General features: G+C 33.6%; 1 protein-coding gene across 4 annotated transcripts in view; it reads right to left on the bottom strand.

The window, feature by feature from the left end:
- Pkcdelta (Protein kinase C delta) overlaps positions 1 to 18,464 on the bottom strand; it is a 236,081-nt gene that overhangs the window by 106,860 nt on the left and 110,757 nt on the right. For all 4 annotated transcript variants that reach the window (XM_073974258.1, XM_073974260.1, XM_073974259.1 and 1 more), the window contains 2 exons: positions 7,674 to 7,759; positions 7,465 to 7,594 (listed from right to left, as the gene is read on the bottom strand). In XM_073974258.1, coding sequence (XP_073830359.1) covers positions 7,465 to 7,594; positions 7,674 to 7,759 — 216 coding nt within the window. The remainder of the gene's footprint in view (positions 1 to 7,464; positions 7,595 to 7,673; positions 7,760 to 18,464) is intronic.

The following is an 18,464-nucleotide window of genomic DNA, read 5'->3' as shown; positions in this document are numbered from 1 at the left end:
GATTATAAATTAGTTTGACATCAATAAATATTCGATTTAACCCCTATGAAAGGGAGATTACTTGTCTTTTCATTCCGTAAGGTTTAGTGAGCCCTTATGGTGACTCTGGACACGACTGAGCTTAATCCAGCTAACGACAAACCCACGTTACAGTATGCGGCGGGATTTATTATTTATACTTTTCAGTTTAGCGGTTGTGGTAAAGTTTTTCTTAGTTTACCCTCAGTATTAATGGGTATATACACCTTCATACGAGCAAAATGGTTTTAGACCCCAAGTATGTTTAGACGAAATCCGTTTCAGATAATTTGAAGTCAATTTGGCAATGTCCGTCTGTCTGGCTGGAGCGCGATAACTCTCGAATGGATGAACCAATTTGGTCAAAACTTTGGCTTCATCATATTTTGTCCATACCTAGTTTAAGTTGTTTTTTATACTTTTGGAAACGCATGTTGAAGAAAACTAGACAGAATTTTATCCAAATCATTTCCAAAATTTTAAAATAAGTTGGGTTTCTGCTACCAGGAGCAATACTAGAGGAAGAGGCATATGTGGCCAGTTATTTGGAGTTAATAAAAGTTTGGAAAGCGAAGGATTTCAACATAAAATCATCAATAGAGGGAGGCAAGTAATAATAAAATGCGAGCTAAACTCATTCCGATTCGAAATAGTATCGGTATGTTTAAGAGGCGAAACTTGGGATGAAGATTTTGAAAGCTTGAAATGTGGAGTTGAATATAGTCAATGTAATAAAATAATTATTGGCGACCATAATGCGCGGATTGGATATCAACAAGAGCTTCCAATAGAAGTGGCAAAAAACTGCTTTAACATCCGTAAATCGAAAGATAAAATAACAAACTCCAACGGCAAAAAATATATAGAATTTTGCGGTAACAATGGTCTGGTAATATTGAACGGCCGAGCCAAAGGAGATGAGGAAGGAACGTTCACATTTGCTGATAAAAATGGCAGCTCCGTAATTGACTTGTGTTCAGTGTCCCCGGAAATTCTTGACGTTTTGAGCATGTTCCAAATAAATGATGAAATATGGTCTGACCATTTTCCTGATGTAGTGACGATTTCCATACCATGTGCAAATACCAAGATATCTGAAAAATCCAATCTTTTACAAAAATTAGCGTGGAAAAATGAACACAGAAACTCATACCAAAACGCTTTGAATTGTAAAACTGAGTCACTACCAGCAAATCCACTCATCAAAGACTTAACTGGAGTAATATATGAGTTATATCCAACCAATTGTTGTAACAAAAATATTAACTTCAAAAATAAATGGTTCGATAGGGCATGTTTGACAAGTAGGAGCGACCGAATCCCTTATGAGTTTTTCATGCATTCAACTGATCTATTCTTAGAACGTTTATGTCATCATTTTACACGGATTTTTAATAGCTTCCAGGAATAATATTTCGAATACATAAAAAAGGAGATACTATGGATGTAAACAACTATAGAGGAATAACATTCATGAATTGTATTGGAAAAATCATGATTGGCATGATAAACAGAAGAATAGTGAGATGGATGGATAGAAACCAGATCTTCAATGAGTACCAGGCCGGGTTTCGTAAAGGCTACACAACTGTCGACAACATATTAAATATAGCTGCAATAGTAAATCTGAAGTTTAATGAAAATAATAAAAGTATAAGCCTTCTTTGTAGATTTCAAGGCCGCATTTGACAGGATTCCAAGAGATCTACTAATATACAATCTTTTTGACATATGTCTTCCAGCTAAAACCTTCGTGGAGAAAATATATAAGATTACCAGGTCAGCAGTGTGGTCCGGAAACCAACTATCTGATTACTTCGATACCGTAACTGGAGTAAAACAAGGTTGTCTTTTATCACCAATTTTATTTGCAATCTACCTTAACGACCTTAATGACCATCTAGAGGGAGAACTTTATATTGAAGAAACAAACATCCGATTGCTCATGTACGCGGATGACATAGTAATTATGGCCGGTAATCCTTACACCCTGCACAAAATGATTAATAAATTCGAATCTTACTGCGAAAGATGGGGAATGGAAGTAAACCAAGCAAAGTCAGAAATTATGGTTTTTAGAAGAGGAGGTAAACTGGCGGCAAACGAAAAATGGTCGTTCAAAGTAGAATCGTTGAGAATTGTCAATAAATACAAATATCTAGGAATGGTATTAACCCCAAAACTATCTTTTAGTAAACATCTTAAAAAAAAGAAGAGACAGCTAAAATGGCAGTAAACTCGACTTGGAAAAATTTTATCGCCAAACCGTCAGTACCACTTACGGCAAAATGCAAACTGTTTTTATCTGTTAGCCGATCAATTTTCTGTTATGGAGCACAGGTATGGGGAAGCTCCTATTTTGAAGAAGTCGACAAACTGTACCGCTATTACATAAAAAGAATACTAAGACTACCAGAAAGCACTCCGAATTATCTAATCGCACTGGAGACGGCATACGAACCTGACTATATATACACTTATTCGCTTCACCTAAAATATCTAGCTAAAGTGTTATTTGACCTTGAGAGTCATAGACTGCCACACATTCTTGCTTAACAACTATGTAACAAAAACATCTCTTGGTACAAAGATTTTATGCTAAAACTTGATGAGCACAATATCACAAACAGAAATGTTATCATAAGTAAACGATACTGTAAAGATGCAAGCCAGAAACTTTTCCTGGAAATGAAGAATAAGCATTACAGCTTACACATTCAAAAAGCTGATCAGACTGTATATATATTATTTAAATTCCTTGATTTTAGCGTCGGACCTTTCTATTATAGTAAGAATTACAGTCAAGAATATATCACGCTCATAATGAAGGCTAGAGGATACCTGTTTTGGCTAAATTACAATAGGCACAGGAATGCGGTCGAACAGAGGTGCTCCATGTGTAACATGGGAGAAGCGGAAACATTCGGAAATATGGGCGCTGTCCCATATTAAAAGGTATACGATTAAGAAATTTCCTCAGAACTGAATTGTTATTTGAAGAAATTATTTCAATCTTAAACGGTGGTGAGGTCTTTTGTTGAATTAGTTTATGCAGATTCCTGAAAGAAGCTCTTAATTACCGAAATATTCTAATCAATGAATTTAATTATTAACTAATCAAAATAGTAAAAAAATAAATCACTTAAATTTCCAGCTGACGGTTTTAATATAACCAAGCTGAATAATTTCTTTACTTATTTTAGGAATAAAATGTTATTTTATTAACTATTTATAACGATTTTTGGAAAATAAATAAAAGAAATAATAATAAAAAAATAAAATAGTTTAAGTTCGAAGATAAGCCACATCGGTCCACTCCTTCAGGTACCTCCTCAACGGAAGTTCAAAAATGTTCAGAAAAATTGTACGCACGATAACACTTAAAGGGAGTAACCGATTAGGTCCATACTTTGCACATCGTGAAATTTCCACCAGACATTGAGGTTTCTATATGGACTCTATCGTTCCACTCTTTCGGGTACCTCCCACACAATATTTTGCATAAGTTCGGTTGAAGACCTGCTCTCGAATCGCTTTGATTGGTGCTGCAATAACTTTTATTCACTGCCACTTACGGTGGTACAAGTTTATTCAGGGGCATACTTCCCGAATGTTGTAAAAACCCCTATGGCACCATGTGTAGTGGCTGGAGCACACTATAACTCTCGAACTGATCAACCGATTTGGTCCAAAATTTTTCTTTCGTATTATTTTGTTCAAATTTAGTGTAAGTTCGAAGATGGGCAATATCGGTCCACAAATTTCGGTATTAAAAAATTGTCACTTATATGGTACACGCTATATTTGTTTAATGGACCAACCGATTTGGTCCGAACTGTGGATCTTCTTATATTTTGTAATAATTGTTTCACAAACATCCCATACGGGACAAGGGATACTTCTCTCATATCAATGAGTGCACCCCGATTCATATTAGCTCAATGATATGGGACCTACTGTTTATTGCCGAGTCCGAACGGCGTGTCCTAAGACACCACTTGTAGAGAAGTTTTACATGGCTGAAATACTCAGGAAATGTCGCCAACATTACTGAGGGGTATTTTGCCACCGTTGAAATTTTTGATGTTGCCTGGCCAGGGAATCGAACCCACGACCTTTAGCGTGCAAGGCGGGTGTGCATACCATTGCACCACGGTGGCACCCAAATTCGAAAATGGCCCATATTGGTCTCCCCACTTACCAAAATAAACTAAGTCGATCAATTCCTTCGTGTTCCTCCTCCGCAATACTTTTGAGCATTTAACCTAATCCACATTTTTATGGGCAAGATGTAATGTCCAAAAAAGAACCACAAAAATCTGAAATCCTCCTTAATATATAATTTTTGTGGAAAAGAATTTTGGTTTTGTAGCCGGTATTCGATATGACCGTAAATGAAAGATTCAATTCACATAGGTTAAGGGTATATCTCTGTCGGCAAAGCCGATTGAGACCTTTTTACTTGTTTATTACATCGTCCGATTACCAAAATTACATATGAACCGAACTTCGTCTGAAACTATAGGCAAAATGGAGTATAGTGGAACTTAAGATTTCATGTTTTCTCAGGAGGATGGCCTCTTAAAGGACATTCTCATTTCAAAGGACAACATGTTTCAAAAAATATTTGAAATACACGCACGATGATGATATATAATAATTCTCATTTATTGCATTTAAGGAAAACAAGGACCTCAAAAATGTCCTTGAAAAATTAAATACTAAAAAATCCTTCGAAAACATCCTACAATTGTTTTCAAAAAAATATATGTTAATTCCTTTATGTAGGGCAAAACTTCCCGAAATTTTAACATTCTAGCTTTGTAAGTTATTTTTAATAAATATTTACATGAAATTCTATATCAATGTGCGACACGAACAAAATTAAAAAAGAATATCGAGCAAACCATATTCTGACACCGCAGCATGATAGAAGACCAAAAATAAGAAGACACGTTTCCCATCGTTTTTCTCCATCACTTATATTTTTTCTAGGCTCATATCTTCTAAACTGCTAAGGATTTTAATTTGATCTCGGAGGCAAAGTAGTAGCTCATATCTTAAAGAACTAGTTCTGAGCACATAAAATCCATCCAAACTCATATTCAAGGTCGAAATCGTCAAGGTTAAATTTCGTTTATAATTTTTTTCCTGGGATTAGTCTACATGATCAAAATTGAAACAAACTACCAATTACAAAAATATTCTCAATAAACATGTTTTTACAACATACGAACACTGTAGAAACGGTTCTTACAGATCATAATAAGAAAACAAATTCGATTTTTATCCTTTTCTCTGGTTCCGGTCTATAGATACTAAACCGCTAAAAAAAATCTGAACTAAAATGGAATAATTAATTTTCTTTTCTCTCCATAATGGAGAAGTGGAGAAGTTTTGCTCAAAAGACTGTTCGGTCAGATGTCGGACGCTATAAAGAGATTTCGCGGTCAAACTTCACATTTTTGGGTTTTGTTTACGTTTTCATGATTTTGCTTGGAAACCACCAGTCTTAACGGAATAAGATTAAAGAAAATTATGTAGCAATGAAAATTCTCTACAAGATTGTCATTTATGATATTTTCGTAGGTTTTACCATTTGTGAGATAGAGAAGTTTAAATTGGGACTATGCACTTATTGTATCGCCTCCTTATAAAACAGTGTCATGCACGGTGCGCCTTAACTAACTTTAAATTAAAACCGCTGACACCTGCGAAATTTTTGCGGGTTCTGAAACAGCAATATTCGTAGATGAGAAAAATCCAAAAGAAAAAAAGAAAAATCGCCGGATCGCGGTCTTAGTTCACATTTTTGGGGTTTGTTTATGTTTTCACGATTTTGTTTGGAAACGCCAAGTCCTATCGAAATGGGTCTAATGAAAATGTAGAATATTTTCACTGCTACAACATTTTCTTAAGTTCTTTTTCGATAGGACTTGCGGTTTCCAAGCAATATCATGAAAACTCAAAAAACTCTAAAATTGTGAACTATTACCGCGATTTATTTATAAAGCGCTACCGCGATTTTTTCTTGTTTTTGGATTTTTCTCATCTATGAATTTTGATGTTTCAGAATCCCCAAAAATTTCTTAGGTGTAAGTTGTTTTTTTCATTAAAATTTAGTTTAATGACAATACAGTAAGTGCATTGTCCCTATTTGAACTTCTATATCTCAAAAATGGTAAAACGTACGAAAATATCATAAAGGTCAATCTTGTAGAGAATTTTCATATATAATTGTCTTTAAATCCATTCCGTAAAGACAGCTGGTTTCCAAGCAAAATCGTGAAAACCTAAACAAACCCCAAAAATGTGAAATTTGACCGCAGATTTTTGTAAAAATCCCTCCAGCGATTTTTTTGTTTTTTCTCATTTATGAACATTGTAGTTTCAGAATCAGTAAAAATTTCCTATGTGTAAGCACCTTTCATTTAAAATTAGTCAAGGCGCACCGTGCACCTTCCGTAATATGGTGGAGGGTATAAAGATTTATCAATTTATCCACCTGAAATGTAAGCTGACATTGTCGTTTTTTAGCAGAATAAAATGAATATCGTATGGGATTTTCCCGAAATGGACCAACAAACATTTGCCTCCAAGTTTTCTTATCAAATCAAAAAATTTATTTTTTGAAATAAAATTACAACAATAAGGAAATCTTATTATTTTGTTGTCCCTGTAATATGCATGTTAAAAACCCAAAATTTATAATTTTGGTCTCACATTCCTCTATGCATTTTTTTTAGATTCTGTAGATTTTTGATTTATTTTTTTTATGTTTAAAGGCACTCCGGGGTTAAGATTTTTTATTAATTGTTATTTTGAGAAATATTTAACCATCTACGAAAAGTTATCAAATGCCGTTAACGATTTATACATACATTTTCTCATTACAACAAACAATAAATTTAAATATATGTTTTCTTTGTATAAGAATAAAAACCATCATAACTTTCCACGGAGCATCAACTTTTGTGAACGCAAAGAGTAAATTCGCTGATATACTCGCAAAAAATATCAATTGTTTTCTATGGAATTGTTAAAAAACGGAATTTTCTCATATGTAGTTTACACGGAATTTAGATGTAAATAAAGCCGATATGTTAATAATAAGTAAAATTATTATACATTTTTATTAAAACTTTTAATTGTAATAAATATTCTTAAAATAAAAAAGACGGAAAACATTTGTTTATCATTGTTTATATTCCAAATTATTTTCACCATAGAATTGATTTCAATGGGTTAAGAAAAAATGTTTTTGGTTTGTGTGCTTACTAAGTATACAAGTAGTTATTTAAATATCCAACAGATGGCGCTGCTGATTTTTTCTTTAAATTTCCCACACCACGTGTATTTCAATTAATTCACCATAGTATATATGTATATGTGTTAGTCTATTCATATTGAAACGTTTAATACATATAATGAAACATTTTTACTTACCTTCACATTTCAGTCCTTGTATAAAAAATCCACCCATTATTGAACCACAATGATCACAGAAAGTTGGTGACATAAATGTGTGCGGCTTGAAACGATGTGGCATATCAATTTTAAAACGTTCCCGCAACAACTGGAGTAAGAGACATGTTTGTATTATTGCTATGTTTCAGCTTATCGTACCAAAATTTCAATTCGTTATGATAACTTACAATAGTACTTGCTGAATCAAATACAGATCCTGAACATTTTCCCAAAAGTTTTTCATGGCATTTTTTATGAACAGCAGTTTGACAGGCTGAAAAATTAATTAAATATTAACAGTTAAGTTAATAGAAAACATGTAAATGCAAAATTTAGGTAAATTAATAAAATTTAATAAAAGTTACCAATGGCTATATTCGAGGTACTCCCATCAATAATACACTACACCACTACCCCTGTAGCTTTAGCCATTCATACATCAAAACTCATTAAAAAAAGGTATGTTAAGGTAAGGTTACATTAGGCAAATACTTGCTCCAGCGACCGGCAGTGTGCGCTAACTGTGAGCAAGTGAGCGTAAATAATGCATTGAAATTTATATTACTTTCAGTAAGCGCACACTGCCGGTCGCCGGAGTAAATATTTGCCTAATTCTTATAAAATACCTTTATTCTTATAAAATAATAGAAGTCCATGGAACAAAACATACTATCCACCGCGTATTATGTTACCAAGCTATATATGTTCTAAAGAAATCCGATGAATTGGGAAATGGCCACTATCGGCAATTCACATTGTACTTCCTAACAACTTTTGTTCTTCTTGGTTAACAGGTTATTGCATTATATCCTTAGAATATCTTTGATGTCATACTTGGTATGGATTGGAGATGGACTCTTCTTTCATATTAATGAAAGGACAGCGGAGTTTTATGCAACCACTATTTTTGGTTCGATTCATGTCAAATTTTGGGAGTGGGCATATTTTTGGTTTCTAATTAAATTGCAATCTAAACATAGGAAATATGCAAAATTATGCAACAAATATTTCAATAAAATGTACCAAAATGTTTGTGTGTACAATTTTTCTGTTTAAAATTTTCTTCAGACAAGTCATATGGAAAGTTTTATGTCCCCAAGGAAGACTTTTTACCAAATTTCAGCCATTTCGGAGGGATATTGAGGCCGCAACCTTCAAAGTACTGGCAATCGGGAGGTACCGTTCTATGGGGGCTATATGACGACGTAGACCTATACTGACAAATTTCGGGTCAAAAGTTTTTTACCCCCAACGAAGACTAAATACAAAATTTCAGTCATTTCGGTGGGATATTGAGGCCACAACCTTCAAAATTACGAAAATCGGAAGGTACCGTACTATGGGGGCTATACGAAGACGTAGACCTACACCGACAAATTTCCGGTTGAACGTTTTATACCCCCAACGAAGACTAAATACAAAATTTCAGTAATTTCGGGGGAATATTGAGGCCACAACCTTCAAAATACCGAAAATCGGGAGGTATAATTTCAGACATTTCAGTGTTATGTTAAGACCACAACCTTCGAAATATCGGAAATGGGGAGGTTCTGTTCTATGGGAGCTATATAAAGACGCGGACCAATTTCAGATGTAAAGTTTCATACTCCCAACGAAGACCTAATACCAAATTTCAGCCAATTCGGTGGGATATTCAGGCCAGAAATCCTTGCATATGGTTTTGCATATGCTAATTTTATGCAAATATGTAAAAATATGCAAGATATGCAAAATACGCAAAAATTTCTGGGCCTAATTCGTTTTACTTTGTGATAAAACGAGTTTCTGTCTAACCAGATTTTCTATACGACCATCCTAACCATATATGCATTTGCATAATGGTAGCATACAGAAAATAAAGCACATACATACTCTACATATTTATTATTGGAAAACTTAGGTGTTATTTTCTTTATTTTATAATGCGCAGACTGACTATTTATGTATGTATCCATATAAGAAGAGTGAATTTCCTTTATTTTTGATGCTGCTCATTAGGAAACCAATTGAGTATGTTTAAAATTTTTTATGAGCATCGGTTTAAGAGGTCGAATTCTGTAAAAATTATGTTCAAAGAAATACTCATAACTTCTTTAATATTGGTCCAAATAGATTTTTTTGTATTTTTTTTTTGTTTAGACATCTAATAAAAATAGAAAACAAATTTGCAAAATGGGTTTGGATGCGATTTTCTCAATTTAATATTTAAAATCAAGTTTTATCCGAAGCGTTGTATCTTCGATTTTCTTGAAACTTTGTTTTGTATTCAACTACCGTTAATTATATGTTCTATTTGGTAGTGAGATTCGAATAATTACTATATTTTTTAATTTTTTAAAATTTGTCAACAACGTTTTTCCTATATACGACTGTATAATTCCCAGATGTAGTTTTTTGATCATCAATTTAGTTTATGTCCAACTGGCACAGTAATAGCTATACCATTTTCAAAATCGAAAAATGACGGAGTTTTTAAGATGTTTAAGATAAATTCCCAAATGAAACTACAAATGTTAAAAAATATGTTTTTTTTATTTTTTTTTTGTGAAAACTATAATATGTTCCACACTGGTATAAGGAAAAACTTTGTTGACAATTTTTAAAAAATAGGACTTAAAATTGTTGTAAATAATGGTAGTTTAATACAAAAATTTTTCAAGAAAATCGAAGAGTGCAATCATTGATAGAAATTGATTTTAAATATTAAATCTCTAAAATAGCATCCAAGCCCACTGTGCAAATATGTTTTCTATTTTTACAACGCTTTATTTAACTTGCTTTGGTCCGTTTAGTTAAAATCTGATAACTCATTTTTAACACAGTCGCAGTTGACCAATCGAACTAAAATTTTGCGCAGTTTTCAGATTTAGATGACAATACATGAATATGGAATCAAAGCCAATATTGGTCCATTTTATAGTGTTTTAACGGTGTTTTATTTAAATTGCATTTCAAATCTGGTAACTCAATTTTGACACAGTTGCAGTTGACCAATCGGACTATTACTTTGCACACTTTTCAGATTTGGATGACAATACATGAATATGAAATTAAAACAAGTAAGTACGTATCAGTCAGCTGTTCTTACAGAGAAATACCCTTAGCCACTGACCAAGAAAAAAAAACAATAAAACCAAACCAAACATAATAATTATGCCGTAATTTAAAATATATTGATTTTTATATCACGAGTTTGCTTTAAAATCTTTAGGTACCGTAACGTGGGCTTACACCAAATCATTGACATATACCAAACATTTTTGGCAACCAAACTTCCTCATAAAGGACTCAAAATATTAAATTATGTTAAAATAAGTTTGAAAGAAATTTTTGAAAAAGTTTTAGAGTTAGCTTGCACAATATCCGACAGGGTTTTGAAGCTTTTGGACCATTATCTTAGGAAGTATTGACTTACTCCGAAACAAAATGTACCATGGTAAATGAGGCCGCTCCAACAATCTACTGAAAAAGAGTCTAAACGATGCGAGAGGAGCTCCTAAACTTCACTTTATCCGAATTTTGTGTGGTAGGTACCCGAAGGAGTGGACCGATATAGTCTATATTTCAATCCCATACTGGACTGGATGAAATAATACGATGTGCTAAGCTTGCATCAATCAAAAACTCCCTGCGAGGATTATCTTGCGGATTTACCATTTTGGTTGGTGCCGTCAGGGTTTCTTGGAGCTTTTAGGCCAATATCTCAGGAATTATTGACTTACTCCGGCCAAATATCTCAGGAAGTATGGACTTCCGCAAGAAAAAAATTGTACCGTCATAAAGGGAGCCGCAAGGAAAACTTACTGAAAAAAATAGCAAAACCATCCGAGAGGAGCGCTTAAACTTCACTTTATCCTAATTTTGTGTGGGAGGTACCCGAAGGAGTGGACAGATATAGTTCATATTCGAACCAGATCTATATCTGGAAGGAACAATACGATGTGCATAGTTCAGACCATTTTACAGAAAAATTTTGAACTTTTGTGGGGGATGTACCAGAAGAAGTGGACCGATATTGCACATCTTCGAACTTAAACTAAGTTTGGACAAACTATTACGATACCCAAAATTTTGTTCGAATCGGTTGAACTGTTCGAGAGTTATCGTGCGCACAAGCAAGACAGACAGACATTTTTCGTATCAAAGTTTCACCCATTCAGAATTCCCGAACATATTATATATTGTATAATTGAAATTCTTTAAAATGAAGTGTTTTAGGAGAAATCCCATAAGGTCGACCATTAAAATTAATTTACGTGGAAGCTGTGTTGGCATCAATGTAGAAAAATAGGTAAAAATGGGTTGAAGCCGATTTCTGGCTTAAGCTTACATTTTATAGACATATGCCCAAAGAAAGACTCAAAGAATACTTCATGGGCAATATGATACTAGTGTATCATTTTTCGATAAATCCACTGCATCCACCTAAAATTGATGCTGACATTTTGAAGCCGGAATTTCGGTTTTTTTTTTTTAATTTTTTTAATAATTCGGACGCGCAGCAAGATAATATTCAAAACTCATAATAGGATTATAGAACTCATGATTTTACGGCGTTTAATGCATATCTCATGAGTGTGCTCCTTACAGCATCCTAGTAATTGGAGTCTAAAGGCAAAAAAACCTATTTTTTGCGTTTAAAATTTACAAGTGTCATTCAATTTCCTTTGTACCACGCGTGAATTTAGTTTTTTTTTACGCGACGGATCTAATGAGCCCATCCGCGATCGAATCCATCCACTAAAATCGTGGATATAGATGCCCTGAAAATAGGAAAATCAGCAAAAATTTATTTTGACAAGTCCGCGTACTAAACCGCTATTTTCTTCAAAATTTTTTACGTAAATGGAATCCTTTATACGCAATTATAATATTTGCGAAAACGCGTGTCATAAATTACAGAGATTCGCGAGTAATATGGATTTTTTACCAAAAATAGAATGTGGAGGCACATCCGCGGTTCTTGAAGAATCTGTTTGAAATATGTGTCAAAATCGTATGTAAATTGCGCGATTTTTACCCACTTTAAGGTTTTTTGCATTGTGTGATGCAACTGGCGGCACACTTTGACCGCTGAGTGAAACATCGAAATATGCATAAATATTGAAAGAGATTGATTCGCTGTATCCAAAAACGGATGCGCATCAACTGATATTAACTACTTCGCGAATAATAGGCTTTTTAATTTCCACATTTTTTGAATGATTGTAATTTCAATATTACTCTTAATTTCCTATCCTTATAAGTTATCACAGTTATATTTCTTGATGAAGTTTTCGCAGTACACATTAACTATTGTATGGGATTTTAACGAAATAGTTGGAGAACTCCCAAATATTTTTTTATAATTTTTGGAATCAAACCAAAAAATATATTTGCAACAATAAGTTTTTCTCTTTTGTTGTTGCTATAGTATGCAGTTTATGTACCCAATCTCTGTAAATTTGGTGTCATACTTTTCTACGCATTGTCTAGATTCCGCATATATTTTTTAATTTATTTTTCGAGGGTTTGTACGGACTCTGGGACAGGATAATTTGGATTTTCTTCAAATTTGTTTATTATTTGTTGATTTTCCGCGAAAATAATAATAAATTTAATAACTAATAGATATGGAATGCTATTAACGCTGTTAAAAGATATGGAATGCTGTTAACGTTTTATGCATACATATTCTCATAGCAACAAATAAGATATTTTTAAATATTTTTTCTTTATATGAGAATAAAAACCGCTATAACTTTTGCGCGCATTGTCCAATTTTGTGAACGCGAACAGATTTGAAACCAGAATTTCTTTCTTAATCTCTATGCCAAAAATTGTAGACGTGCTCCCAAAAAAAATTTTTTTAATTTTTTTCAAATGAAATTGCAAAGGATTTTTGTTTTGCGCCATATACCTTTCTAGCCTAAAGGCTGAGGGTAGAACAAAGATTGGCCCATTTTACAGTGTTTCAACGGTGTTTTATTTAACTTGCCTCTCAACTCTGTAAAAAAACTTTGTAAAAAAAAACTTGCATTTGCCTTCGCCTAATAGGCAAAATTTTCAAATAAAAATAAAAATCAGCTTGAGCCAGGCTGGGGTTCGAACCCACGTCCTTGAAAAACACATGGAAAAAAGTGTTGTCACGGCGTGTTAGTGTTCAGAACCAAACTCATAACTTTCAAAGGCGACGCTAAGCGTTTGTCATGAAAGCCATACAAAGATTTGAACAAAAAAATCAACTTTGTAAAAAAAAAACAACTTGCATTTGAAAGAGGAAATAAGTTAGAGGATAGCGAAGCCGCCCCACAGTCGATGTGTCTGAGGAGCCTTCCTAAACCAAAGGCGAAACATGCATGTCACACAGTGGTGATTGTGTGGGTTCGTATCGTCGGCTTTCCTTTTTCAAAAAGCATCTTGGTCAGTACGCTCGTCTCTAACGAGAAATTAATTAAAAAAAATATTTTTTTTTATATTTTTCATACAAAAGTAATGGTCAATTTCACCCGCTAAAGAATATCAGATCGTCATTCAAAATTGTAGGCATCTTTTTCGACCTATACTCTTACCCGGTGCAAAATTTCGTGACTATTGATGTATAATTGCGACTTCTAGCGAGTTTATTATTACACTACAAACAAATAACGGAATATATTAGGCTGTAACTCTGTTATCTGATCATGCACACCAACATAATTGGCATTAATTGCAAGGTCAAGCGTTCCACTTTCAAGTATATCTCACTTGCCCGGAATGTCACTTCCAGGAATTAAGATATAAGCTGTATATTAAAAATGTTCACAATTTTCACACAAAAGTTTTGGTCCATTTAACCCTCTAAATATTATCCGATCGCCATCTCAAATTGCAAGCTTCTCCTTTGTGGTATACTATTACCTTATTTGAAACTACGCGTTGATCGGACTATTATTGAGACCTACAGAGCCGCTAGAAAATTGGATAAATATTATGTTTTTGGTCCATTTCACCCGCTAAATATTTCACGATCATCACCAATAAGAATAGGGATCTATTCTGATCTAAAACCGACCTCCATACAAAATTTGGTGACGATCGGTCCATAATTGCGGCCTGGAGCGTGTTTACAATTTATAATGGACAGACGGACGGACTGATGGACGGACACACATCTCAAAATCGCTTTATCTCGTCGAGATATGAAGATTGATATACCACATTGGGGATCTCCGACGAATATTTCGCGGTGTTACATGCATTTTTACCAAAACAAACTTATAATACCCTTTTCCACATTGTGGTATAGGGTATAAAAAGGATGATGTTAGTTACTACGCTTATAACTCAAGAACGGCTGAACAGATTTTGACAATTCGCACCACTTCGGAATGGTCTCATGGCAGAAAAGGATAAAACCTAAAAAAATCGCGAACATTTGCGAAAAATTAGCAAAAATATTTTTTCAATAAAGTATATTTTTCAACAAATTTCTATCGAGCTTCGCGTTTGGAGTAAATCTTGGCACTTATTTGGACAGTTTTTGGCGAAAATTGTATTTGCACCTACTGTGAGGGTCCATTGTTAGCCTCTGTTTTGTCAATTCACAATCAAATCGATTTTCATTTATTTTCAAGCGTCTTTTTAGTAAATTTACAGCGAAAAATTATTAAAAGGGCTTAGTTTAGAGTTTGTAAAGATTAGTGGTGGTTTCGGTCAGATACCGATTGAAAAGGCTAAGATGATAATGCCAAAAGTAGTTTCCACAGTTTTGAGGAAAAAGGTACAAATCCACAAAATTGGTGGGTTAATCGAAACATCAAGAGCTCCGAGGTTATTTCATTGGAAGTGAAGTTGTGGCATATATGTATACTTTTTAACCGTAGGCAAAAACATCTTCGAAAGATAAACTTCCGATGTATGCGGTATAATATTTAAGCTGTACCAGATATATTTTGATACTGTCATGATACCAACAAATAATGCCGCCACTATAAAAGGAGTATGAATTCAATCAATTTAGTTCCGCCACTGTAAAAGGAGTATGAATTCAATAAATTTAGTTCCCGCAGAGCTGGAAGGCAATTACAAACGACCAAATACATACATACAAACATACATACATACATATGTACATTGGTACTGTTGGTACACTGTATGTATGTCATTCGAAAAAAGGATGATATTCAAAATTGGAAAAAACAAGAAATCGGAAGTACTGGAGTTTTTTTGGTCGAATTATCTAACAAATATTCTTTAACGGCGACATAAGTAGGTAAATACTTATAAATCGTTAATTAGTTTGTGATATTAATTTGACTATGTTATTTACGTCGAAATTAAATATAGGGTGACCAAGTAATCGACAAGTCACGTGTTAGTGTGACAAGGCTTCAAGCATCCGAAACACACAAAGAACGGCAACTAATAGAATAGCTCTGTCCGTGTTACCAGAGCCATTGCATCTAATACCGAATTTGCTATGTTGACGGTTTTTGGTGGAGATGTTTTGTGACCACTGGGAACGCCAAACGTGAAATTACAGGTAGTTCGGTTAAAAATATTAGCTTATATCCTCAAAATACCGAAAATCGGGAGGTAGCGTTATATGGGGGCTATACCAAAAAATCTTGACCGGCCTACGGAAAAAAGACGCTCGGGTGCCAAAATGTAGCACTCTAGCTCAATTATTGCGAACGCTAGAGTGATTACAACAGACGGACTGACAGACGGTTATGGCTAGATCGTCTTAGAATTTTATCCTGATCAAGAATATATGTGCAAATGATTAGTTCGATGTGTTACAAACAGAAAAACAAACTAAATATACCCTCCATACTAAGGTGGAGGGTAAAAAAACAGACGATAACGATCGGATGAAAATCGGTAAATAGGTTAAAATGGGTTAATTGCTTAAAACGTAAATTTAAATAAGCACTATATTCAGCATTAAATTCAAATTCATATTCAATTGCTTTAGTGAAATATCGTGCTCAGTGGTGGAAACAAGAGTTGCAAACAAGAAAACCATCGATTATGAAACGAGTAAGGCGTTATGATATTATTTTGCTTCAACTGCGCTACCAAATATTTTTATTTACATTGCAAAACGTGTTATTTGCTTAAAAAATATATCTTAGTCCCGATTTAGAGTTACCTAATTTTTTTCGCGGCTATTATCAGTTCAAAACAAAGAAATATTTGCCATTGAACACGGTGATAGCAATAATAGTATTATAGGTTTGAACCAAAGCCATAAAGTTCTGTACCTAACAAACTGCGAGACGAAGTTCGCCGGGTCCCCTAGTAAAATATAATTTAAAAAAATTAAGTTTCAGTGTTTTGTTTACAAATGCACTTAAAACTAGAAAATAATTTGTCGCTTAGCCTCAATAAACATATTCTTTCTCATGATGGAATCTTTCAAATAAAACGCTTGCATTTAAATTATAAATGGTGGCAAAATAACGGATTTTTAACGGATTTCATTAGTTTTACCCATTTTTGGGAAGTTGACTAAATTTCATTTTTGCTCAAAGTAAATAATTACTCTATTAGGTATCTTCTATGCAGCTTAGAGCACAAGGAAAATCACTTTACTGTTTTTTAATGTGGTTTTTTCACACTTAAACCACTATAACATATCCATTTGTTAATCGATTTTAAACAATTATGGCTTGTTTAAGGAAAGAAAAAATTATAGAAACCCGTCGTGCAAAAAAGAAGTAATGCCCGTTTAAAGTTGACAAAACATTAAAAATACCGAAAATAGGCGGATATAGGAAGACGTAGACCTATACCGATAATTAACTTATGAAACATTTTATAACCCTATGGACGACTAAATAACACATTTCGGTGGGAAACTGAAAACTTCAGAAAAAATTATAATATATTTAAATTCAGAAAATTAACTACAATATTTTTAATTATGTATATAGTCTGTAAGGAAAATATCCATAGACTAATAAAGAAAAAATTATTGCCTACAGATTTGTATTAGGTCCGAATATGTACTACATCGGATCACTCCTACGGGTACACCCTACCCAAAGATTGGAAAAAATGCACTCGTATTGGATCATTCTGAATTTTGTTGCAACATGTAGTTTTTCCATCCTGGAAAATTTTCCCACTTTTTTCTTCGGGTACGTGGCTGAGGGTATATCTCTGTCGGCTCAGCTGACTGATACTTTCTTACTTGTTTTTTTTTTTTTTTTGGTAAAATAACAAATGTTTCACACTGTTATAAAGGAAAAATTGTATTGACAAATTTTAAAAAATATGAAAAAATAGTAATCATTCGAATTCCACTACCAAAAAGACTTCAATTTTTTGTAATTGATCGTAGTTTAATACAAAATATTTCAGGAAAATTAAAGAGTATTGTCATTGTTAAAAATTGATGTTTAATATTAAATCGCGAAAACTGCATCCAAAAAAATATTTTTTCAAATTGGACCAATAGTAACGAAGTTATGAGTATTTCTTTCCAAATAGTTTGTACAGAATTGGACTTTTTCAAGGCGCGATATCTCTGGAACCGTTAGGCCATGTTTATATTATAGGCTTTTGTAGGGTTAACCTTCTTAATGATGATTTATTTGACGTATTCGCAAAGGAATGGACACTTGAAACCCAGTGGGTTTGTTAAATCCGGTTATATATAAACGTACTATTAGTCAAAAAAAAAAATCTGAAAATGTACTGAAACGTTTTGTTGATGAGCAGCATCACCACAGCAAAAAATAAAGGAAAAACATCATTTTGAAAAAGTGTCCGATTTCACTTAGAAATCCCTATATACACTCTGCTGGATCTCTGACGAATTGCATGGTTTATCTTATGGTTGTGCGTATAAAAGATACTATTATGGAAGTGGTTCCATGCGATGTCATGTTTTCATTATTCTTTTGCATTATTTCAAAAGTCGTGAAAGATCCGATATTTTCATCAACATTTCATAAGAAAAGACAAGAGAGACTTCCCTCATATCAATGGGTGCACCCCGATTCATAATA

The sequence above is a fragment of the Musca autumnalis genome, unplaced genomic scaffold, assembly GCF_047663935.1.
Source record: "Musca autumnalis isolate F117 unplaced genomic scaffold, ASM4766393v1 scaffold_3, whole genome shotgun sequence".
Classification (NCBI taxonomy): Eukaryota; Metazoa; Arthropoda; class Insecta; order Diptera; family Muscidae; genus Musca; species Musca autumnalis.
The sequence above is the reverse complement of the archived record's forward strand: the minus strand, read 5'-3'. Positions and strand labels throughout refer to the sequence as shown.